The sequence below is a fragment of the Gymnoscopelus braueri genome, assembly GCF_963280865.1.
Source record: "Gymnoscopelus braueri genome assembly, chromosome: 17".
NCBI lineage: Eukaryota > Metazoa > Chordata > Actinopteri > Myctophiformes > Myctophidae > Gymnoscopelus > Gymnoscopelus braueri.
This window is the reverse complement of record NC_137617.1, coordinates 38,647,755-38,673,723: the sequence shown is the minus strand read 5'-3', so window position 1 is coordinate 38,673,723 and position 25,969 is coordinate 38,647,755. Positions and strand designations below refer to the sequence as shown.

The following is a 25,969-nucleotide window of genomic DNA, read 5'->3' as shown; positions in this document are numbered from 1 at the left end:
CTTTTGAAAATAGCAGATCTACAAGCTCACAATGCGTCGCGCTGCGACGCATTGTGAGCTTGTAGATCGGCTATTTTCAAATGGCCGAAATGTATATAGGGCTGAATTGGTTAATGTATGTTTTGTAATGATAATCAAAATCTACAAAGTAACTACTGTAGAAGTTTTCAAATAATTGTAGTGGAGTAAAAGTACAATATTTGCCTCTGAGATGTAGTGGAGTAGAAGTAAAAGTATTGTAAATTTAAAATACTCAAGTAAAGTACAAATACCTCAAAATTGTACTTAAGTACAGTACTTAAGTAAATGTACTTAGTTACTTTCCACCACTGCTTAATTAAGTGGTCAGATGAGTGGGTTCGTGAACTATTTAGAGAATTTCCAAGTGGGCCCTGATCCTGAAAAGGTTGAGGATTACCTGCTATAGATACTGGTCCACAGAGTCAGAGATGTGTGGGGAGGGGGAAGGGGAGTGATAAGGTCAGATGAGTCATCTTTAATGCATTAAGACCTGAAGCCGATTCTAAACATGTCTTTTAAAAACAGTTTTCTGAAAAACCTACGTTTCTATATCAGTGGTTCTCAAACCTTTTCATGTCAAGGACCCCCAAAATTATATGTATTCGGCCGCCGACCCCCATCTCAAAATATTTTGTTCCAGGAACCCCCTCCGGAAGCAAAGTTTGAGTTAGAAATGTTCGCTTAAAAAAAAAAAGACAATATTCTTTTTTTTTTTGTAAAAAATCTGCTATTTCAAAAATAGCAGATCTACAAGCGCGGCACAAAGTGACGCGCATGAGCTTGTATATCTGCTATTTTTGAATAGCCAACCATTGTGCTATATATATATATATATATATATATATATATATATATATATATATATATAGCTAAAATCTAAAATGACACAGATGCTTTCCCGGTATTAATGGTTTAACCATATTCTACACAAGTGGGGCGACTGCATGTTGCGTACGCCAGGAGAATAGTACAGACCTGAATACTTGACCCCTCTACAGTACAGTCAGGGGGTTTGGTCTGGTGGCTCTGTTATGCTGTGTGTGTGTGTGTGTGTGTGTGTGTGTGTGTGTGTGTGTGTGTGTGTGTGTGTGTGTGTGTGTGTGTGTGTGTGTGTGTGTGTGTGTGTGTGTGTGTGTGTGTGTGTGGGGGGGGTATTTTATCCTGGCATGGAGGGAAGGGTCACTGCAAATCCATACAAAGCTAGTGGTATTCACCTTTATCCTATGATGAAACATTTTATCCTGATGGGAATAGAGTTCCAGAGACTTTTAGAGTCTATGGCAAGGCACATTGGAACTGTTCTGGCAGCTTGCGGTGGCCCAGTATATACTGTATACGGTATATCGTCAGTGGTGTAAAATAACTAAGTACATTTACTCAAGTACTGTACTTAAGTAAAGATTTTTACTCCACTACTTCTCAGAGGCAAATATTGTACTTTTACTCCAGTAGAATTATTAGTTACTTTGCAGATATAAAATATTATATTATAAAACATACATTAACCACTTTAGCCCTATTTTATACGTAGGCTATTTGAAAATAGCTGATCTACCAGCTCACAACGTGTCGTGATGCGGCACGTTGTGAGCGTGTATAGATCTGCTATTTTCAAACATTTTAGTACCTTTACTTTTTGTATTTTGAGTATATTTTGATGCCAATACTATTGTACTTTACTCAAGTAACATTTTTAACAAAGGCCTTTTACTCGTAACAGAGTATTTTTATAACGTGGTATTGCTTACTTACGTAAAATATCTGAGTACTTCTTCCACCACTGTATATCGTTGTTGCTGTGGGGCCATGTTTCATCTTTTTATGTTGTTGTTGTCTATTTCATTGGTTCTCAAAGTGGGGTCCGGGGACCCCCAGGGGTCCTTGGGGGGGTTCCAGTGGGTACCCAGCAAAATGTGTTAATGTAGCATCACAAAAAATGTAACCACTTTAACCTTTTATACTTTGGCTATTCAAAAATAGCAGATATACAAGCTCATAGCGTGGCACCGAGTCCCTGGAACCACATATTTTGAGATGGGGGTCCGCGGCCAAATACGTATCATTTTGGGGGTCCTTGGTATGAAAAGGTTTGAGAACCACTGATATAGTAACAGTTAGGATTTAGAAGACATTTTGTAGAATGGGAACCTCAGGCCTTAATGGGTTAACATGAAAACGTTTGAAAGTCACTGCTACTGTAGACACGCTCACGTGAGAACTACACTGTGCCATCATCAACATGTTTGTGATTGACAGGTGCCATAACAATCTGCCAGAGGTGAAGAGGAAAAAGGAGGCAGAGAAGAAGAGAGAGCTCTATTTGACCAACAGACAGCGAGTGGAGCTTTTCAAGAAGGTAACGTAATGTCAATAATATAATCAATAATGTAGTGTAAACAGCCGTGGTGGAAGAGCGGTGTTGGGCAGTTACTTTGAATATATTACTGTAATATTATTATTTTACCCGGTAACGAGTAGTGTAAGGTATTACTCTGCCAAAACAGTAATATTATACCATATTACTATATGTAAAACATTTTACATATTACATATTATATGGCTGCCTTTTGAAAACATTTAGTTTAAAAGGTCAAGAGAGATTGCTGCTTTATTTTATAGCCTTTTTGGCTGATTTGTGACTCATTATTATTATTATTCCAAAACATTGGATTCAGTTAAAGGAGCTGGCTAAACAGATTGTGTCTCTTCTTTTTTTTTGCGGGTGGGGGGGGGGGTTAATATGTAACATAATATGTAATATAATATATTACTCTTCCAAGTAATAAGTAATATAATATTACTTTTTTATAAGGAGTAATATGTAATAATTAACATATTACTCTCCTGAGTAATATTGCGCAACACTGTGGAAGAGGTATTTCTTTACCTGAGTAAGGGCACGGCCACGCCGCAATTTAGTTTGGGCGGAATCTGCCAATGCTTTTCCAACACAAATGGCGTGGATTGATGGTCTTACGCGCATCTTCCTGTGTGTCGCGCACACCTTTTATGTGCTCTATACGCCTTGTCTGAGAGCTATGCTGCTTTTCCCCCTCTGTCCAATCGGGTGAGTCGAAGGCGGCTACGGGGAGGGTCCTGAAAGTGAGTGACAGGTGCGTCACTGGTTATTGGGACAGATTTTTTTTTGAATCGAGCAATGACGAAGCAGGGCATTAAAATCGTAACAAGTTGAAACATGGAGATAATGGGGTTTCTGCCCGTCCGCGAGGAGATGAGGCACTAAACACAACATTAATTGTGCATAATGCCCCACCTTTCTCCTACAAGCTCAATGAATCCCTTCCACCATGACTGCAGCATTTTTGCAGTAATGGCTTATAGTAAAATGGATAGCGCTGTTGTAAAATTGAGGTATTTTTACTTTCTTCAATATTTACAATTTTCAATACTTTTACTTATTGAACTTTAATATTGTACTTTTACTCCACTACAATTATTTGAACTGTATTTAGTTACTAGTTACTTTGCGGATATAAAACTATATTACAAAAAATACATCAGGCCTATTTTGTACATAGGGCTGATCTACAAGCTCACAACGCGTCGCATCTCGACACGTTGTGAGCTTGTAGATCTGCTATTTTCAAACATTAGTACTTTTACTTTTGGTACTTTAAGTATATTTTGATGCCAATACTTTTGTACTTTTACCCCAAAAAATTCACACAGGCCTTTTACTTGTAACTGAGTATTTTTATATTGTGGTATTGCTACTTTTACTTAAGTAAAATATCAGAGTACTTCTTCCACCACTGGTTGCATACAAGAAAACAAATAGAGGTGGAGATGTCTCCTATCCTCAAGATAGGAGACATTTCCGGCCTCTGCTGCCTTCTGTTTAAGCTTGTGATGGTTTATTAGCACATTTGGGGTGACAATCTGTCAGGTTTAATATTTCAAAACATGTTTTAAGTTTGTTTGGAGTTTTTACGATGAGAAAGTGCTGAGAAAATGTTCTCGAACATGAGCAATTACTGTCATCCTCCACAAGAGGTCACTGCCCCCATACATCACTTCCTGAGGACAGTTGTGTTAAGAATACCTCAGTAGTTTAAAACACAGGCATGGGTTTGTTCAGACAGAATCATTTTGAACCCAGAGGGGGTGCAGCTGTCAAATACCGTTTATCCTGCATCCTGTATGAGTTCTCTCTCCTGTTAGGATGAAATTGGTATCCTGACCTGAAAATGCATTTTCTGTTTACTAAGAGCCAGTGGTGGAAGTACATTTACTTAAGTACAATTTTGAGGTATTTGTACTTTACTTGAGTATTTCCGATTTCCAATACTTTTACTTCTACTCCACTACATCTCAGAGGCAAATATTGTACTTTTACTCCACTACGATTATTTGAAAACTTTAGTTACTAGTTACTTTTCAGATAAATGATGATATAATGAAACATACATGAACCACTTTAGCCCTATTTTATACCTAGGCTATTTGAAAATAGCAGATCTACAAGCTCACAACGCGTCGCATCACGACGCGTTGTGAGCTTGTAGATCTGCTATTTTCAAATATTTAGTACCATTACTTTTGGTACTTCAAGTACATTTTGATGCCAATACTTTTGTACTTTTACTCAAGTACATTTTTAATTCTGAACTTTTACTTGTAACAGAGTATTTTTATATTGCAGTATTGGTACTTTTACTTAAGTAAAGAATTTGAGTACTTTTTCCACCACTGCTAAGAGCTGGAGACAGGGAGACCCCTGGTACTGAACAAACACCCTATATACGATAATACGATAATACTTTATTGTCAGTTCACGCTGAAATTTGTCTTGCGACCCAGCAGCCATGTATGCAATGCAACACATAAACAGTAAACTCACGTGACGTGACGTGAAAACAAAAACAAAAATACATACATAAAGACAAGAGCTATGTCCACCACACCACTCAGCCTACCCCTGGCCTAAAACTCCTGATTAAGCCTCAATGGCGACTGATGGACAAAGGACCTCTTCAGTTCAGTGGCTTTCCCAGGATTTCCATTTAGGGCAGGCGAGACCCCCCCCCCCCCCCCTATTAACCCCAAAAAAGAAATTTCATGAAATCGAATATCGGCGATCGAAAACCGGCGAAAGTTGCCGTTTTCAAGATTTTTTGTCCATTACCTCTGGAACAGAAGGTCCAATCGTCTCAGTTCATCCAAGCTTGTTGGAATGCGTGACTTTGAGGACGTTAAGCACGCAATGACACATTTTAGGGTTATTTGGGTTTTTTAGGGGAGGCGAGAGCTTAGCTGGGCAGGCCTGCCCTGCCTCTACAGTGGGTACGCCACTGCTTCAGTCTGACCTTATTGTATGTTGGAACACCGTATCTCCTTCCTGAAGGCAGCAACCTATATTCTCCATACAAAACATGGCTAGTGTTTGAAGTGATATTCCTTGCCAACCTTAGCATACTGTTATTATATGTAGATGTATAGTAACATAACAATGATTACTATCAGAATTAAAAGCTCTTATTATAATAAAGGAAAATCACTTACTGCACCTTAAGTACAATTTTGAGGTAATTTTACTCACTTATTTTCCTATTAACTAAACTAAATATTGCACTTTTTACTCCACTACCATTATTTTACTATTACAAAAACATACATTAACCACTGAAGCCCTATTTCGAAAACAGCTGAGCAAACGAAAAAGTAGAGAAAGTAGAGCTCAGTTATGTCATTTTCTTTAGGGAATAAAATCATATTTTGTCGAATCTGTACAGTATGGTAGAGCAGAGCATTACAGAGTCAATACAATATAACTTATACAACTGGGACGATTGTATTTGGTCTCCGTGCTCTTCTATTGAGACATTTAGATCCCGTATCTAGGTTGGACGCGACCTTTGACACCATCCTGTTTCTGGTTTGACACAAAATTTGAAATGCATTTTCAGGCTCTATTAGCTCAGTGGTTAAAAAAGGAAAAAAAGAAAGAAAAAAAAAATTCAGCACTTGCACAGATGAACTGGGTTCAAATCTGGTGTAAGAACAGGAAAGTTACGTAGTGCAGCTTTGAGCTTGTGATTAAATAATAACTACTCTGGAATTTTTTTCCCCAGTTCCTGATGGATCAAATGGATCGTTTGATGCAATCTAAGAGTACATGGTCCTATTTGATTGTGCACAACTGAAACATATTATTGCCTTGATGCGTTATAAAGTCGGTTAACTGGCGTGTTGAACAAGTATCAACTGTTTATTCTGGCTTTGTCTGTGTCTTATGTGTGTATATAATTGAACATGTTCTGTTGACCCAATAGCCAATAGCTTTGCTGCATCTCACTCCCGACTCTCTCTCCACCATCTATTTACTCATTCAGTGGCAAGTAAATAAAAAAATAAATGCCCTTCTGCCAGTGATTTCTATTTTCTTACCTTTTCAAGTAGTCACAGAATATCTATCTCCAGTATGATCGATCCCCTGATGGTTGCTAATCACGGAGGGTTTCACTGTGCTTCCGTGAAAAGAAAAATAAATAAATCGTGACCTCCCGTTCGCTTGTTATACGCCGTTGAAAATAGCATGTCTCGCCAAAAATGCACAGGCAAAAAACACAGGAGCCGAGATACAGACTATATCCCAAATACTTTAACCAGGAAGTGAATGGAGCAGTAAATCTTGGGATCACGTTATCTCCTGGTTCTTTGAAGAAAAAAAACTAAATTAAAACACAAAACCATGTCAAACACGTTATTGGCACCCAGGGCCTTCGGAAAAAACACGTCAAACACGTCAATGGATCTGAATGAGTAAAAGGAAGAAACCCTGAAAAAAAAAAAACGTTTCTGTACTTAAACCAACAGACACAAAATAAAGCCCCCCCATACTTCCCCCAACACCGCTGAAGTAGCCTTGAGCAAGGCACTGAACCCCCAAAACTGCTCCAGTGGAGTTGCTCAGTGGCAGAACAGTACAAGACTATGGTTGTACTGGGAAGTGCCATGTTTGTGTTATTTTATTGGACTCACTGCTTTCTTATTTTATTATGTATTTATTTTTGTTGTCATGGCTGTCAGTTCCCAACTGATGTTGTGTGGGAGTCCAGACTGCTCCATACCGTACCGAATAACTGCTAGTTTGCACAGCGTCTTGAGACTAGGACTTAAGTATAAGGCCTGTAAGCAACAACAGACGGGTTGTTGCGTCTGGGTTAATGTGTATCCAAAGAGGAAGATACGATCTCTCACCATGCAACTGAACATACTACACTTCCAATCCAGGCCTTTCCCCTTGGGCTCAACCTTCTTCCAGAAGAAGGTCTTTGGGTTGAATGTCCACAGATCATTGAGGTTATCACTGTCCTGGACATAAGGACGGTGAATAATGAGGTTCATACCAAGGTTGTCGCCGCCATATATGTACAGCTCTCCATTATAGGCAAAGGCTGCATGCCGCATTCGTCCCTTTGGATGACTCTGTGCAGAAGGCGTCCTCAGCCAGCAGTTGGTCTCTGTGTCAAATACTCTGATGTTGTTGTGGTACTTCTCGAACCCTTTTCCCCCAAATACAAACATCTTTGTCCCGATGATGGTGGCAGAGTGATGGTGTGAAGCAGATGGCTGAGTGCCTCCGGTGTCAATTAAAGACCAGCCCATTGTGCTGGTGTCCAACTTGTACAAGTCATTTTCAACACCATAGCTACTAAGGCGCCCACCATCTATAATATGGGCACTATAGTTGTCTCCTCCATAGATGTACATAACCTTCCCTAAGACACAAGCTGAGTGGCCCTCTCTCCCCGCTGGAACGGTCCCAGAAATCTCGAGATTTAACCATCTGTGGGTGTCGACATTAAATGCATAAAGAATAGGGTCCTGGCGCTCCTCCGTCTCAAACGTCACTCTTCCCCCCCAGACATAGATGAAATACTCTATCAGCACAGCCGTGTGGCCCAAGCGTGGGGAGGGAACCTCGAGGGGTCGTTCTCCTTTTCCATTTGTCACCGGGGACAACTTCATCCAGTGAGAAGACACTGTGTTGAAGACCTGCACATCAATCTGATCCATGTCGCTGGTCACACCGGGATAGAACCCTGTAAAAGAGTAAACATTGTCCCCCACTGGTACAGCAGCACAATAAATCAGTCCGCTTTTGGAATGCACCAGTTCTCTTTCCAGGGTCAACGACCAACACAACATCTTTCTCTCTCCCTCTCTCTTCTATCTCTGTGTGTCTCTCTCAACACTTTTAGATCAGTCTCTCTCTAACACTTTTAGATATATCGCTCTCTGGCACACTTGTACGTGAATGTCTCGATAGCTCTCTCTCTCTCTGATATCTCCGATACCTTATATAAGGCTGTCCAGAGCTCTGGTGTGATGTCACCCACAACACAAAGTGTTGACACGCATGCGTAACAACGCTGATTCGCGCAGGTGTTCTTATATCTGCACACATTTCTCTCTTAAACGTGGTGCATTGGTAAAGTACCTGTCCACCACCACGAAGTCTAGGGGTTAGAATCCACGCGGTGCATACGGTTTGGCCGAGTGTCTATTCGAACACAATTGGTCGTGTTCGGGGATGTGAGCTGGGCAAGGAGGGTGATCTTTGTCACTGTACGTACTCCTCAAGGGGCCAGCTTCTGAGTGGTAAATTGAGGCTGTGGTAAATTGAGGCTGTATAGAGTACAGGGGTCCTGGCGTCACTCGCTCATCCCCAGGTTCGTAAAGTAATTTCGCTATGGAGAATAACATTGGGTCATCATAGAATCACTCATATAAGAATTGTGGTCCAAAAATAGATATTGTCAGGGAGGATGTTCTGTATCGTTTATGATAGTCAGTCACTTATATTTGATACAGTCTGTTTCTGGCGAAAATTTAACTAATTCGGCGGAAGTAACATTATCGTTTTCTCACCGTCAGTTCATGCTTCAAATCCATAAGAGTCAAACCGCCGGGGTCATTTGTTTATTTTTGGAACACAGTTCTTATTTGACGCGATATTAATTACGTCTATGGGATTCAGAATGGGGTGGAAAACCGCGAACCAGGTAGACAAACCAAGGATGTGTAAATTACGTCAGACTTCGGTGCTCTATAGGAAGAGACAGTTCATATGAATGGCCTGTAGTCTCGCTGTTTCACCCCAGCTGGTGTCAGAAAGAATTAAGCTCCATTCAAGCGGATGGGTTGTTGCCTAACTTTACACTTGATTTTATTACCTTAATAAACATTGTCATAAATACTATATGCTTCCAGTCGCTAGTTTAAAGTCTTCTTTCAATCACCATGATATGCATTTTGGTAAATTATGGTCCCATTTATTTTACAATTGATGATAAAGTAGGGTTTGCTGTAGGTGGGGCGTGGCTACCTGGTGATTATTTGATTGACAAGCTATGCAAAAAATCGCATTCATTCCCCACCCCCGCTCTGGTCCCAACCAATAGCATTCATTAATTTCCGGTTTCTTATTTGCATTTTCGTACCAGATATAGAAAGATATGACGGATTTGAAATCGTTGAAAAATAGGCTTCATTTACGGTCTGTAGAGTCTATGGGCGTCACTTTGATTTTTTCAAATCTGTACAGTATGGTAAAGCAGAGCATGTCAATACAATATAAACATAATACAACCGGGACGATTGTATTTGGTGTCCGTGCTCTTCTATTGAGACATTTAGATCCCGTGTTTAGGTCGGACGCAACCTTTCACACCATCCTGTCTCTGGTTTGACACAAAATTTGAAATGCATTTTCAGGCTCTATTAGCTCAGTGGTAAAAAAATAATAAAAGAAAAAATACATTCAGCACTTGCGCAGATGAACTGGGTTCAAATCTGGTGTAAGAACAGGAAAGTTGCGTATAGTGCAGCTTTAACAAGAGCTTGTGACTAAATAATAACTACACTGGAACACTGGTTCTTTTTTTTCTCCAATTCCTGATGGATCAAATGGATCGTTTGATGCAATCTAAGAGTACATGGTCCTATTTGATTGTGCACAAATGAAACATATTATTGCCTTGATGCATTATAAAGTAGGTTAACTGGCGTGTTGAACAAGCATCAACTGTTGCCCATAGTGCCAGTGATTTTTCGATTTTCTTACCTTTTCAAGTAGTCACAGAATATTTCCAGTGTGATCGATCCCCTGATGGTTGTTAATCACGGAGGGTTTCACTGTGCTTCCGCGAAAAAAAAACGAGAAAAAAAACGACCTCCCGTTCGCTTTTTATACACCGTTGAAAATAGTATGTCTCGCCAAAAATACACGGGAGCCGAGATACAGAATATTTCCCAAATACTTTAACCAGGAAGTGAATGGAGCAGTAAATCTTGGGATCACATTATCTCCTGGTTCTGTGAAGAAGATAAAAAAACACAAAAACACATCATTGGCACCCAGGGCCTTCGGGAAAAAACATGTCAAACGCGTCAATGGAACTGAATGAGTTAATGGCAGAAAACCCTGGAGAAAAAAATATATTTCTGTACTTAAACCAACAGACACAAAATAAAGCCCCCCCATACTTCCCCCAACACCGCTGGAGTAGCGTTGAGCAAGGCACTGAACCCCAAAACTGCTCCAGTGCTCAGTGGCAAAACAGTACAAGACTGTGGTTGTACTGGGAAGTGCCATGTTTGTGTATATTTTATTGGCCTCACTGTTTTCTTATTTTCTTATTTCTTTATTTTGTTGTCATGGCTGCCAGTTCCCACCTGATGTTGTGTGGGAGTCCAGACTGCTCCATACCGTACCGAATAACTGCTAGTTTGCACAGCAACTTCAGACTAGAATTTAAGTCTAAGGCCTGTAAGGAACAACAGACGGGTTGTTGTGTCTGGGTTGTGTATCCAAAGAGTAAGATACGATCTCTCACCATGCAACTGAACATACTACACTTCCAATCCAGGCCTTTACCCTTGGGCTCAACCTTGTTCCAGAAGAAGGTCTTTGGGTTCAATTTCCACAGATCATTGAAGTTATCACTTTCCTGGACAGGAGGAGTCTCTCGACGTACATTTTGACGATAATTGAGGTTCAGACCAATGTTGTCGCCGCCATATATGTACAGCTCTCCATTATAGGCAAAGGCTGCATGACGCATGCGTCCCTCTGGATGACTCTGTGCAGAAGGCGTGCTCAGCCAGAAGTTGGTCTCTGTGTCAAACACACTGATGTTGTTGTGATACGTCTGTTTCCCCTTTCCCCCAAATACAAACATCTTTGTCCCGATAATGGTGGCAGAGTGACGGTGTGAAGCAGATGGCCGAGTGCCTCCGGTGTCAATTAAAGACCAGACCATTGTGCTGGTGTCCAACTTGTACAAGTCATTATTAATACCATAGCTACTACCGCCGCCAGAACGGCTACTTCCTTTTGAGTACGTGGAACTATAGGTCTCTCCTCCATAGATGTACATGACCTTCCCTAAGACACAAGCCGAGTGGCCCTCTCTCCCCACTGGAACGGTCCCAGAAATGTCGAGATTTAACCATCTGTGGGTGTACAGATGATTTGATACATCAAAGGCATAAAGAATAGGGTCCTGGCGGTGCTCTGTGATTGTGTAGTCATTGTGAAAAAAAAAAACGAGCGTGCATAACGATTAGGGTCATAATTGATCTCCACAAACCTCACTGTTCCCCCCCAGACGTAGATGAAATCCTCTATCAGCACAGCCGTGTGGCCCAAGCGTGGGGAGGGAACCTCGAGGGGCCGTTCTCCTTTTCCATTTGTCACCGGGGACAACTTAGTCCAGTCATAAGACACTGTGTTGAAGACCTGCACATCAATCTGATCCATGTCGCTGGTCGCACCGGCGGGATAGAACCCTGCAAAAGAGTAAACATTGTCCCCCACTGGTACAACAGCACAATGAATCAGTCTGCTTTCGGGATGCACCAGTTCTCTTTTCAGGGTCAACGACCAACCCAACATCTTTTTCTCTCTGTCTCTCTCTCCCTCTCTCTCTCTCTGCGTCTCTTTCTGTCTCGTCTATCTGTGTGTCTCTCTCTCTAACACTTTTATATCTATCTCTCTCTGGTACACTTGTATTCAAATGTCTTGATAGCTCTCTCTCTCTGATATCTCCGATACCTTATATAAGGCTGTCCAGAGCTCTTGTGTGATGTCACCCACAACACAAAGTGTTGACACGCATGCGTAACAAAGCTGATTTGTGCAGGTGTTCTTATATCTGCACACATTTCTCTCTTAAACGTGGTGCATTGGTAAAGTACCTGTCCACCATCGCAAAGTTTAGGGGTTAGAATCCACCGCGGTGCATACGGTTTGGCTGAGTGTCTATTCGAACACAATCGGACGTGTTCGGGGATGTGAGCTGGGCAAGGAGGGTGATCTTTGTCACTGTACGTACTCCTTAAGGGGCCAGCTTCTGAGTTGATTCTGTATAGGAAGAGACAGTTCATATGAAAGGCCTGTAGTCTTGCTTTTTTACCCCAGCTGGTTTCAGAAAGAATTAGGCCATCTTAGCCATTCAAGCGGATGGGTTGTTGCCGAACTTAACACTTGATTTTATTACCTAATAAACATTTTCATAAATTCTATGCGTCCAGTCGCTAGTTTAAAGTCGTCTTTCAATCACCATGATATGGGTTTTGGTAAATTATGGTCCCATTTATTTTACAATCGATGATAAAGTAGGGTATGCTGTAGAAGGGGTGTGGCTACCTGGTGATGATTTGATTGACAAGCTACAGAACCAATAGCATTCATTCCCCACCCCCGCTCTGGTCCCAACCAATAGCATTCATGCATTTCCGGTTTCTTATTTGCACATTCTGACCGGATATAGAAAGATATGGCGGATTTGAAATAGCTGAAAAACAGGCTTCATTTACGGTCTGTAGAGTCTATATGGGCGTCACTTTGTCGATTTATCTTTATACAGTCTATGGTCCTCCGACAGGCTGGGGACGTTACACTTGGTTGCATGCTGAAAATAGCCGATCTACAAGCTCACGACGCGTCGCAGCGCGTAGATCTGCTATTTTCAGAGCGCAACACCCGAGCGCAACCAAACATAAAACGACTTCTCTTTTAGTTCTATTGGATCTATTTTCCACTTGTCCTTCACATTATAGTCTAGTTTATATTTGTTGACGAAACCGTCAATATATTTAGTCTTAGTTTTAATATATTTAGTCTTGGTTTTAGTCATCGTCGACATCTTTCGTCATAGTTTTAGTCGATGAAATCAACACTGGTCAATAGCAGTATTCTAATGCAGTGGATGGACAAAGTAGGCCTACTCAATTCCAATACTTGAGTCAAAGTATAGATAATTCTGGTCAAATATTGAAGTGAAAGTTGCTCAGTCAAATTTGTACTTGAGTTAAAGTACTCAGTGGTGTAAACGAACTAAGTACATTTACTTAAGTACTGTACTTACAGTAAGTACAATTTTGAGGTATTTTCTTTACCTTACTCGAGTATGTCCAATTTTCACTACTTTTACTTCTACTCCACTACATTTCAGAGGCATTACCACTTAAACTCTATATTAGTTTTTTTTATACATTTCATACATTTGAAATGTTGTGAAATGGGACATTCTGCATAAAGACTACTTTCTACTTTTGGTACTTTAACTACATTTTGATACCAATACTTTTGTACTTTTACTCAAATACATTTAGAATCCCGGACTTTTACTTGTAACTGAGTATTTCTATATTGCTGTAATGATACTTTTACTTGAGTAAAAAAAATAAGTTTACTTCTTCCACCACTGCTGGGAAGTTCCATGTTTGTGAAGGTGAAGCAGGGCGTGGCTGAAAAATCAGTGTTCAGCCAACCTCCTCTGGGTAAATGGGGGTAAAAGGAAAAAAAAAACTGAAAAACATTGCAAACCATATGAACTTTAACCAGCGAGAAAAGTTATTTGGATGGGAGGGCAGATCTACAAGGTCACTGCGAGCTTGTGCATCTGCTTTTTCTGGAATTTTTTTAAAAAATATCAAAAATGTTTGGAAGGTTTTGAAGAATTTTTCTTTTACATAAATCTTCTCTACTGGGGGTCCCTGCCTCAACACCTTTTCAGACGGGGGTCCCCTAGCCTGGTAAACCATCCCAGTCACGTCTTCTGCAGAAGAATCTGTGATTCTGTGAATTCAGGCGATCGGGATGGTTTACCAGGCTGTTCTGTTGTCATGGCTGCCAGTTCCCACCTGATGTTGTGTGGGAGTCCAGACTGCTCCATACCGTACTGAATAACTGCTATTTTGCACAGCGTCTTGAGACTAGGACTTAAGTCTAAGGCCTGTAAGCAACAGCAGACGGGTTGTTGTGTCTGGGTTGTGTATCCAAGGAGGAAGAGACGATCTCTCACCATGCAACTGAACATATTACACTTCAATATTTTCCCCTTGGGCTCAACCTTCTTCCAGAAGAAGGTCTTTGGGTTGAATTTCCACAGATCATTGAGGTTGAATTTCCACAGATCATTGAGGTTATCACTGTCCTGGACAGGAGTCCCTAGACGATAACTGAGGTTCAGACCATGGTTGTCTCCGCCATATATGTACAGCTCTCCATTATAGGCAAAGGCTGCATGACGTATGCGTCCCTCTGGAAGAAGCTGTGCAGAAGGCGTGTTCAGCCAGCAGTCGGTCTCTGTGTCAAACACTCTGATGTTGTTGTGGTACTCCCGGTACTCCTTTCCCCCAAATACAAACATCCTTGTCCCAATGATTGTGGCAGAATGATGGTGTGAAGCAGATGGCAGAGTGCCTCCGGTGTCAATTAAAGACCAGACCATTGTGCTGGTGTCCAACTTGTACAAGTCATTATTAACACTTGAGATTGTACCACCGCCGCCACCACCATCCCATCCTCCTGAATAATTGGAACTATAGTCGGCTCCTCCATAGATGTACATAACCTTCCCTAAGACACAAGCCGAGTGGCCCTCTCTCCCCTCTGGAACGGTCCCAGAAATCGTGAGATTTAACCATCTGTGGGTGTTGACATCAAATGCATAAAGAATAGGGTCCTGGCGCTGGTCCTTGATTTTGTATCCATTCCGCATCATCTCAATCTTCACCGTTCCTCCCCAGACGTAGATGAAATCCTCTATCAGCACAGCCGTGTGGCCCAAGCGTGGGGAGGGAACCTCGAGGGGCCGTTCTCCTTTTCCATTTGTCACCGGGGACAACTTCGTCCAGTGTGAAGACACTGTGTTGAAGACCTGCACATCTATCTGATCCATGTCGCTGGTCAAACCGTTGGGTTGGAGCCCTGAAAAAGAGTAAACATTTTCCCCCACTGGCACAACAGCACAATGAATCAGTCCACTTCTGGAATGCACCAGTTCTTTTTCCAGGCTCACTGACCAAAACAACATCTCTCTCTCTCTCTCTCTCTCTCTCTCTCTCTCTCTCTCTCTCTCTCTCTTTCTCTCTGTCTCTGTCTCTGTCTCTCTGCGGCTGTTTCTGTTTTGTCTATCTTTGTGTGTCTCTCTCTAACACTTTTAGATCTATCGCTCTCTGGCAACTTGTAAGCAAATATCTCGATAGCTCTCTCTCTGATATCTCCGATACCTTATATAAGGCTGTCCAGAGCTTTGGTATGATGTCACCCACAACACAAAGTGTTGACACGCATGCGTAACAACGCTGATTTGCGCAGGTGTTCTTATATCTGCACTAGAGGTCTTCACGGGTCAAATATAAATACCCGAACCCAAATGGACCCGTGATTTTTTTACCCGGAACCGAATGGACCCGGCCTATGGTCCAATATGAAGGACTGATACCCGAATGGACCCGCGAAAAAAATACCCGTAACCGAATGGACCCGGGCCATTATTAGAAATTGAGATCCGGACCCGAACAGCACCGAGAGCTGTCGGAAACCGACCCGTATAGAACCGTGACATACAAGAACCGAACCCGTACATAACCCGAGCCTCCGAAAAACCTGAACGCAAAATTGTTTACCAACGTCATTAGTACAAGTTAAACCAGCGTTAAATAAGACTTGTTTCATACTTTTTTACCTAAATGTATAGCCTCCATGATTATGATGTATAATCCCAGTCAATGCTCATTGGACAGCTATACAAAAATAAATCCACGTTCTAGATGTTTGTAATCCTTCTTCATTGCCAACTATAATCCACGTTAATTTCTAATGTTAAACCACATTTAATGTTGTTTAACATTATAATTGGCTTTGGAGTTTCCATTGTGCTTTGCAGAGTATACCGGTAACAACATGTTGATATTAACTCGATTATTTTACAAATTTTAACCATTAACCAAAGCGTTACGTTAATCGACAATATTTGATATAACTGGTGTATATAAATGAGTGGGTAAAATATGTCCAAGGATTCGTCGGTGATGTCACATCAGATCGCCGACGAATCCTTGCTATCTTTAAAACAACTTCGAACATGGCGTAGCGTCCGTCGCTACTTCCTTGTTGCATAGTGACATGACATCACTGTCGAATCCTTGGTATCTTTGTCCTAGCCTTTCAACGTATGTGTTGATCAGCGCCGTTAATATGCGCTGTAGTCTTTGCTCGTGGTAGTGAAACACTAAACAGGATTATTATTTCATGTCAACATTCAAGTACAAGTATCAGAAGATGTAACTCAGGTAATGCGCCACTCTGCAAGTTTAACTAAAGTTTTCCACCTGTCCAAAGTTGTTCCTAATACAGACAGAGCCTTCGGTCAAGAAAGACGATCATCAAGGCTATACAGACATAAATATGTTTTAATCATCCTATCCTTAATATATCGCCATTTAGGTCAATGATATAATATTATGTAGTGATATGATAATATAAGTAGCAGCCAGTCATTGACTGCGTCACTGCCAGTCTGTCTTCTGAGCGACCGACCTCCCTCCCTCCACCCGGGTATTAATGGAACCGTCCATTTCACAGTCTAAGCCCCGAGACCCCCCGCTCGCCGGGTCCACTCGGGTATTAGTGGAACTTCTTGTGAATGGACCCGTGACCGAGCCGGTTACGGGTCGGAACCCGGGTATTTCGGGTTACATGCCTAACCCGACGAGCTCTAATCTGCACACATGTTTCTCTTAAACGTTGTCCATTGGTAAAGTACCTGTCCACCATCGTAAAGTCTAGAGCAGGGGTCTGCAACCTTTAAAGTCAAAAGAGCCATTTTGGACCAAAAAATTTAAACAAAATCTGTCTGGAACCACAAAACCTATTTTAGCCCACTAATGCCGCTGCCGGGCCAATAAATGTGTTGCAGGCTTTGACGCAAATTTGACAGAAATGTTGAAACTTATTATTTATTCTACACATCTTTACAGTATTGGAGCCCGTACAAGGGGAAGGGAGCCACAAGGGAAGGGAAGGAACTCTAGGGGTTAGAATCCATCGCGGTGCGTACGGTTTGGCCGAGTGTCTATTCGAACACAATTGGTGGTGTCCCTGTACGTACTCCTCAAGGGCCCAGCTTCTGAGTTGTAAATTGAGGCTGTATAGGAAGAGACAGTTCATATGAATGGCCTGTAGTCTCTCTGTTTTACTCCAGCTGGTGTCAGAAAGAATTAGGCTCCATTCAAGCGGATGGGTTGTTGCCGAACTTAACACTTGATTTTATTAGCTTAATAAACATTGTCATAAATACTATATGTTTCCAGTCGCTAGCTTAAAGTCTTCTTTCAATCACCATGATATGCGTTTTGGTAAATTATGGTCCCATTTATTTTACAATTGATGATAAAGCAGGGTAATGCTGTAGGAGGGGCGTGGCTACCTGGTGATGATTTGATTGACAAGCTATGCAACCAATAGCATTCATTCCCAACCAATAGCATTCATTAATTTCCAGTTTCTTATTTGAATATTCGGACCGGAAATAGAAAGATATGGCGGATTTGAAATCGTTGAAAAACAGGCTTCATTTACCGTCTGTAGAGTCTATGGGCGTCACTTTGTCCATTTCTTTTTTTACCGTCTATGGTACTCCTACAGGCCGTCAGTGGGAATGTTTAGCGGGAGAAGTAGGACGGAGACACAGTCATGTCATTGGACATGAATATACAATTAAATTAACTTAAATTAACTTAAATTAACTCATAGAAATGTAGATAGCAGCATATAGGTGCTAATGAATAAACAATAATATTATAATCGATGTACGGTAACAGGCAATTGAGGAGTTCATTTATGTCCTGACAGTAGACAGAATGAAGGAAGACTGAGATTGTATTACTGAGATTTAGAGTTCAGAATATTTTTTTTAATATTTTTTAATCTGGTGTATTTGGTCGAGCCACACAACCACTATGAATGTTTACAAATTAAACTGACAGGTTACCATGTGAATTGAAATGTGTTGGGTTGTCGCAGAGCCTAACTCACTTTTTGCTATGCTCTTAAGCAGTGGTGTAAAGTAACTAAGTACATTTACTCAAGTACTACTTAAGTACAATTTTGAGGTACTTTTACTTTACTGCAGTATTTTCAATTGTTTATACTTTTACTTCTACTCCACTACATCTCAGAAGCAAATATTGTACTTTTACTCCACAACAATTATTTGAACACTTTAGTTACTAGTTACTTTGCAGATATACATTATTACATTATAAAACGTACATTAACCACTTTAGCCCTATTTTATACCGTGGCTCTTTGAAAATAGCCAATCTACAGTAGATCAACTATTTTCAAACATTTTAGTACTTTTACATTTGGTACTTTAACCCATTTAGACTTGAGGCCGATTCTAAAAACGCCTTCTAAATCCTGACCTAAGTTTTCTGAAAAACTTCAAATATTTATTAAAAAATTACAAAAAAATTATGTTGCCATATACTGTACATAGCAACAGGAACAAAAGGGGTACCCGTCCTGAAAGGTATAGTTACAAATAGGGGTTCCCGCCCAAAATGGGTTAAGTACATTTGGATAACAATACTTTTGTACTTTTACTAAAGTACTTTTTTAATTCCAGACTTTTACTTGTAACAGAGTATTTCTAGATTGCAGTATTGATACTTTTATTTAAGTAAAACATTTGAGTACTTTTACCACCGCTGCTCTTAAGTCTGAACTGACTAATCTTTCCCTGTCGGACAAGTAACCTTGTATCTCCATATTACACGCTTTTTGAGCGGTGCAACCGCTCCTATAAGAGGGTTTAGGACCCATCCGTGGTGAAAGTTTTTCTTTGCGTCGTGAAAATTTGTCTTTCGCTGTACTTTGATTGGCTGATTGGCTGTGACGTACTGTGATTGGCTAGCGAGACGCATGATGAAATTAATAACTCATAAATAGCACCGCTCACTTTACTCTTTTTTTTTCTCCTGTAACTTAATGCCCTACGTCAACGTACAAGAGTGTCACGGAAAGGTTTCTAAAATAGTCGACAGCAACAATTTGTAACAACGCCGGCCTCTGCAAGTACATTTTGAATTCCGGACTTTTGGGGGAGCCCGGTGGCGCAGTCGGTTGCGCCGTCGCCTCACAGCTACAAGGTCCTGGGTTCGATTCCCGCCGGGAACGCTGTGGGACGCAGTGGGCGCTGGGGGGGTGTCTTCTCCTCCATACCCTAGTTGGGGTTGGCGAAAGGGCCTACTCTGTGTGGAGTTTGCATGTTCTCCCCGTGTCTCCTAGGGTAGTTAATACCCTCACAAAAACATGTAGTAATCATGGTCGCTATACCGCCTCCCGCATGACAGCCGGGGTGCCTGATGGAGGGGAAAGGAACTGGTTGGAATAACGTGTTCCTTCCACGCGTTACGTCCTACTGGGGAAACTCCCCCCTGTCAGGTGACAAGAAGGTCAGTTGGCTCTCATGCATTGAAGGAGGCATGAGCTCGGCTCTGGGCTCCCTATAGTTGGCGGGGGGAGTGTAGCGCCCAGGATCCCTTAGATAATTGGCACCGGGTGAAAAAGGGTTAAAAAGAATCGTGGGATAAAAAAAACAAAAAAACAGAGTATTTCTATATTGCAGTATTGATACTTTTACTTAAGTAAAAAAAATGATGTACTTTTTCCACCACTGCTGGGAAGTTCCATGTTTGTGAAGGTGTAGCAGGGCGTGGCTGAACAAGAGCATTAGTGTTCAGCCAACCTCCTCTGGGTAAATGGGGGGGGAAAAGAAAAACTGAAAAACATTGCACACCATATGAACTTTCACCAGCGAGAAAGTTCGCTAATTAGTTCGCTAATTAGTTCAGCGGTTCTCAAAGTGGGGTCCAGGGACCCCAGGGGCTGCCAGTTCCCACCTGATGTTGTGTGGGAGTCCAGACTGCTCCATACCGTACTGAATAACTGCTAGTTTGCACAGCGTCTTGAGACTAGGACTTAAGTCTAATGCCTGTAAGCAACAACAGACGGGTTGTTGTGTCTGGGTTGTGTATCCGAAGAGGAAGAGACGATCTCTCACCATGCAACTGAACATACAACACTTCAATCTTTTCCCCTTGGGCTCAACCTTCTTCCAGAAGAAGGTCTTTGGGTTGAATTTCCACAGATCATTGAGGTTGAATTTCCACAGATCATTGAGGTTACCAATGTCCTGGACAGGAGTCCCTCGACAATAATTGAGGTTGTCACCGCCATATATGTACAGCTCTCCATTATAGGCAAAGGCTGCATGACGTATGCGTCCCTCTGGAAGAAGCTGTGCAGAAGGCGTGTTCAGCCAGCAGTTGGTCTCTGTGTCAAACACTCTGATGTTGTTGTGGTAACCCCTTGTTAAGGGTTTCCCTTTTCCCCCAAATACAAACATCTTTGTCCCGATGATGGTGGCAGAGTGACGGTGTGAAGCAGATGGCGGAATGCCTCCGGTGTCAATTAAAGACCAGACCATTGTGCTGGTGTCCAACTTGTACAAGTCATTTTTAGTATCACGGCTACTACCGCCGCCACCACGTCTACTTCCTACCGAGTACTGGGAACTATAGGTCTCTCCTCCATAGATGTACATGACCTTCCCTAAGACACAAGCCGAGTGGCCCTCTCTCCCCGCTGGAACGGTCCCAAAAATCTCGAGATTTAACCATCTGTGGGTGTCGACATCAAATGCATAAAGAATAGGGTCCTGGCGCTCCTCCGTGATCTTCCTGTAATTCCCCTCGCCGAAATCGTACTGGCGCTGCTCCGTGATTTCGATCGTCTCAAACCTCACTCTTCCCCCCCAGACGTAGATGAAATCCTCTATCAGCACAGCCGTGTGGCCCAAGCGCGGGGAGGGAACCTCGAGGGGCCGTTCTCCTTTTCCATTTGTCACCGGAGACAACTTCGTCCAGTGACAAGACACTGTGTTGAAGACCTGCACATCAATTTGATCCATGTCGCTGGTCACACCGGCGGTATGGAGCCCTGCAAAAGAGTAAACATTGTCCCCCACTGACACAACAGCACAATGAATCAGTTTGCTTTCGAGATGCACCAGTTCTACTTTCAGGGTCAAAAACCAACACAACATCTCTCTCTCTCTCTCTCTCTCTGGCACACTTGTAAGTAAACGTCTCGATAACTCTCTCTCTCTGATATCTCGGATACCTTATATAAGGCTGTCCAGAGCTCTGGTATGATGTCACCCGCAACACAAAGTGTTGACACGCATGCGTAACAACGCTGATTTGTGCAGGTGTTCTTATATCTGCACACATTTCTATCTTAAACGTGGTGCATTGGTAAAGTACCTGTCCACCATCGCAAAGTCTAGGGGTTAGAATCCACCACGGTGCATACGGTTTGGCCGAGTGTCTATTCGAACAACAATTGGTCGTGTTCGGGGATGTGAGCTGGGCAAAGACAGTGATCTTTGTCACTGTACGTACTCCTCAAGGGGCCAGCTTCTGAGCTGTAAATTGAGGCTGTATAGGAAGAGACAGTTCATATGAATTCAATTCAATTCAATTTTATTAAAGTGTCAAATCACAACAAGTTGTCTCAAGACACTTTACATGTAGAGAAGAGACCCGACAATCCCACCCTGAGCAAACAATTTTGCGACAGTGGCAACGAAAAACTCCCTCTTAACTGGAAGAAACGTCAGGCAGACCCTAGGCTCTAGGGTGGCGGCCTTCTGCCTCGACTGTGTCGGGGGAAAGAAGAGAGAGAGAGGGAAAGACAGAGGAGAGACAGAAAGAGATACAGTTGAAGTAGTAACAATACCAATAATAGCAAATATAATAGTGTAAGATAGTATATGATAATATAATATAGTACAGCAATAATGTGTATGCAGTATATAATGGTATAATATAAGAATGTTAAGATAATATACAGTATAGTGTGGTGGTATAGTGTAGTGTAGTAGAAATCCACGGTCGTGCTCCATGGAGAGGCCCTGTCCGCAGTCACAGTCTTGAGCCACAGCTGGGGGTCCGTAGTGACAGTCCATGGAACTGCGACGTGGGAGATAAAATAAATTCCGGGGAGCGGGTCCCCGGGTGTCGAATTAGTGGCAGGCCTTACTAGAGCGTGAATCCGTACAGGGCTAATTACGATTGTACCAATGGGACACAAACCCACACAACCAAAAGGGAGAACGAGAAGAGAGAGGACGAGAGGAGAGAGGAGAAAGGGGGGGAGGAGGAGGGGAGAGAGGATGACTATAGGGTGACTGAGTCTATACACTTCGGCTATAGGCTTTAATAGAGAAAGGTTTTTAATCTAGTCTTAAATATACAGAGTGTGTCTGCTTCACGGACTGAGACTGGGAGAAGGTTCCACAGCTGAGGTGCCTGAAACTTAAATGCTCTGCATCCTGCTCTAGCTTTTTTGGGGTTTCCTGGAGCCGTAAGCATTTTTTCATACTGTGGACGAATGAAAATAGCCGATCTACAAGCTCACAATGCGTCGCATAGCGACGCATTGTGAGCTTGTAGATCTGCTATTTTCAAAAGATCTTTATACATCTCATACATTTGAAAAGTTGTGAAATGGGACATTCTGCATAAAGACTACACTTTTGTACTTTTGGGACATTAAGTACATTTTGATACCAATACTTTTGTACTTTTACTTAAGTACATTTTGAATTCTGGCCTTTTACTTGTATTTTACTAAGTATTTCTACATAGCAGTATTGATACTTTTACTTAAGTAAAACTTTTTAGTACTTTTTCCACCACTGGAAATTACCGCTTGAATGCACGAAATGTTCTTGAACAGGAGCAATCACTCGCATCATCCACAAGAGGTCACTGCTAACACACATTTCCCTCCTCACATTCTCTTCCCAAGGACAGATGTGTTTAAGAACATATCAGTAGGCAAAAACACAGGCATGAGTTTTTGTTCAGACACAATCATTTTGAACCCAAAGGAGGTGCTGCTGTCAAATACCTTGACTCATTCTTTTTTTTTAAAGATTGTTGTGTGTGCTTTGTTTACATTATACTAGAGAGAATATGTCAAAAGCAGATTCCATTCTTTAGTCATTTACTAAAGAATGGAATATGCTTTTGACAGATTTTCTGTCTGTCTGTCTGTCTGTCTGTCTGTCTCTCAGTGGTGGAAAAAGTACTCATATTCGTTATTTAAGTACCAATACTGCAATATAGAAATACGTTGTTACAAGTAAAAGTCCTGCAAAGTAACCAGTAACTACATTTTTTCAAATAATTGTAGTGGAGTAAAAGTAAAATATTTGCCTCTGAGATGTAGTGGAGTAGAAGTAAAAGTATTGGAAATTGGAAATACTCAAGTCATGTACAATACCTCAAAATTGTACTTAGAAGTACAGTACTTATCTCTCTATCTCTCTCTCTCTCTCTCTCTCTCTCTCTCTCTCTCTCTCTCTCTCTCTCTCTCTCTCTCTCTCTCTCTCTCTCTCTCTCTCTCTCTCTCTCTGCATGTGTGAACAGTGTCATTGTGCTGAAGGGTGTGTATGGGTTCAATGTTGCTGTGGAGAAACAAACAAAAGGCCCTTCACATGGCAGAGAGCTCTATAGTTGTTGCACTGCCACCATTCAGTGTGGAGCTGCCTGCAGAGAGAGTGGGAAAGAGTGGGAGCGTTGCATTGCTACAGAACAACTCCTTTCGCCCACACTGCTGCAGAGGCAACAGATAAGGGATGTGTGGCAGCAGGGCTATATGCCACAGCTTTGTAGTTTAGTAGACCCTGCATGGCACACAACCTATACAGACATGGATGGTGGAGCTGAGAAGGTTTGCAATGCACGCTGTGGTGGGCCCGTCTCTCTATACTCTCCGTCTACGTACAATAACATCCTCAGTGTGCTTTCAATTCATTTCGTCATTACGGACAGAAAATGTTGCAACGAATTTTACCCCGAATGTTCAAAAACAGCGAAAATAGCTTGTAATAGCTCGTGTGAGCTTGTAGATCGTCTCTTAGACAGCATCGTACTACAAAGTATATTAACTCTTTGACTGCCCCGGACGGGAATTCCCGTCCGATGGCTCTATGGCTATCATGGCCAATGACGGAAAGACGAAAATATGAAGAAAAAAAAAAAAAAATGGTATTTTTTTGGGGGGGTTTATCTCAAAGGAACTAGGAGATAACGCTATCCAAAAAATTGCTGCTCCATTCACTTCAATGTTAAAAAACAAACAGAGGAAAAATGCACCTTTTTCCTGGCAATGGGACAACACATTCTGAAATAAGTCTGGCAGTGAAAGAGTTAACTGGGGCAGTGGTTCTCAAACTTTTTCATGTCAAGGACCCCCAAAATGATAGGTATTTGGCTGCAGACCCCCCCCCCCCCATCTCAAGAATATTTTGTACCAGGGATTTTTCAAAAATAGCAGATCTACAAGCTCATCTGCTATTTTTTAATATGGTTAAAGTAGTTGAAATGATTGTGACGCTATATTAACTAATTTTGCTGGGGACCCCCTGGTACCCCCCACAAGGACCCCTGGGGGTCCCCGGACCCCACTCTGAGAACCAATGAACTAGGGCTTAAGTGGTTAATTTAGAGTGTACAAAATTGACCTTTAGGGTTAAATGAACCGAGTATGTATTTTAATATGTCCATGGTGTGTACCTGGATATAGTGCTGCCCGGCTGAGGCTAAGGGAAGAGATATAAGTGTGTGTGGGGAAACGGGGGGAAAATGTGGGGAAAGCTCTCTGTCTGTCTATAATCAGGCTGCATTGCGTATATACGCGTGTCTGAACCGTGCTTTTTTTCCTTTGCAGAAATTGTTGGATCAGATTCTTCAAAGGACCTGAAGTTAACGACTGAAAAGTGAAGCTGAGAGGGTGGATCTTCAATACGAGATGTCTTCCCTGTTGCAGAGCCACGCAGAGACTGATGAAATAAACCAAGGAGAGATCAGCACTAATATAACAATAGATGACAGTTTATAGCTAAAATACCAGTATATACAAAAAAAAAATCTAAAAACCATCTGAGACATCATTAGTCTGTTTCCATTCCCCTTCCAAATGATTGACAATGCGATTGATTTACAAGACCCGTCTGTATCCTTTGATGCGGTTTGATCTGTTTTGATCTGAGCCGAGCTGCTTCTTTTATCCCATTAAGACCGGGAACGCATCTGTGTCATTTTAAGATCTCTTTGGGCTATTCAAAAATAGCAGATATGCAAGCTCATAGCTATGCTGCTATTTTTGAAAAATCGTGAAAATATGTGCAAATCTTTGAATATATATATATATTTTTTAAAGCGAGCATTTTTAACTCATATATATTTGCTTCTGGGGGGGGGGGGTGGTATCTGGAACAAAATATTTTGAGATGGGGGCCAGATACATATCATTTTGGGGGTCCTTGACATGAAAGAGTTTGAGAATCACTGATATATAGCGACATACGTTTTTTCAACAACAAAAAAAACGGTTAGGATTTAAAAGACATTTGGTAGAATCCCCCAGAAGCAAAGATTTGAGTTACAAATGTTCACTTTAAAAGAAAAATTTTATTCAAAGATTTGCACTAATTTTCACGATTTTTCCAAAAAATAGCAGATCTACAAGCTCATAGCACGGCACTCGGTG

The 25,969-nt window shown here is 41.7% G+C and overlaps 1 protein-coding gene across 1 annotated transcript in view; it reads left to right on the top strand.

Moving 5' to 3' along the window:
- The window catches only part of cUnh10orf90 (chromosome Un C10orf90 homolog), a gene marked incomplete at its 5' end in the record, with an annotated part of 53,749 nt that extends 28,150 nt beyond the window's left edge, over positions 1-25,599 (top strand). The window contains 2 exons of the mRNA XM_080455766.1: positions 2,278-2,377; positions 25,148-25,599. Coding sequence (XP_080311892.1) covers positions 2,278-2,377; positions 25,148-25,180 — 133 coding nt within the window. The 3' untranslated portion in view covers positions 25,181-25,599. The remainder of the gene's footprint in view (positions 1-2,277; positions 2,378-25,147) is intronic.
- Between the last annotated feature and the right edge of the window lie 370 nt (positions 25,600-25,969).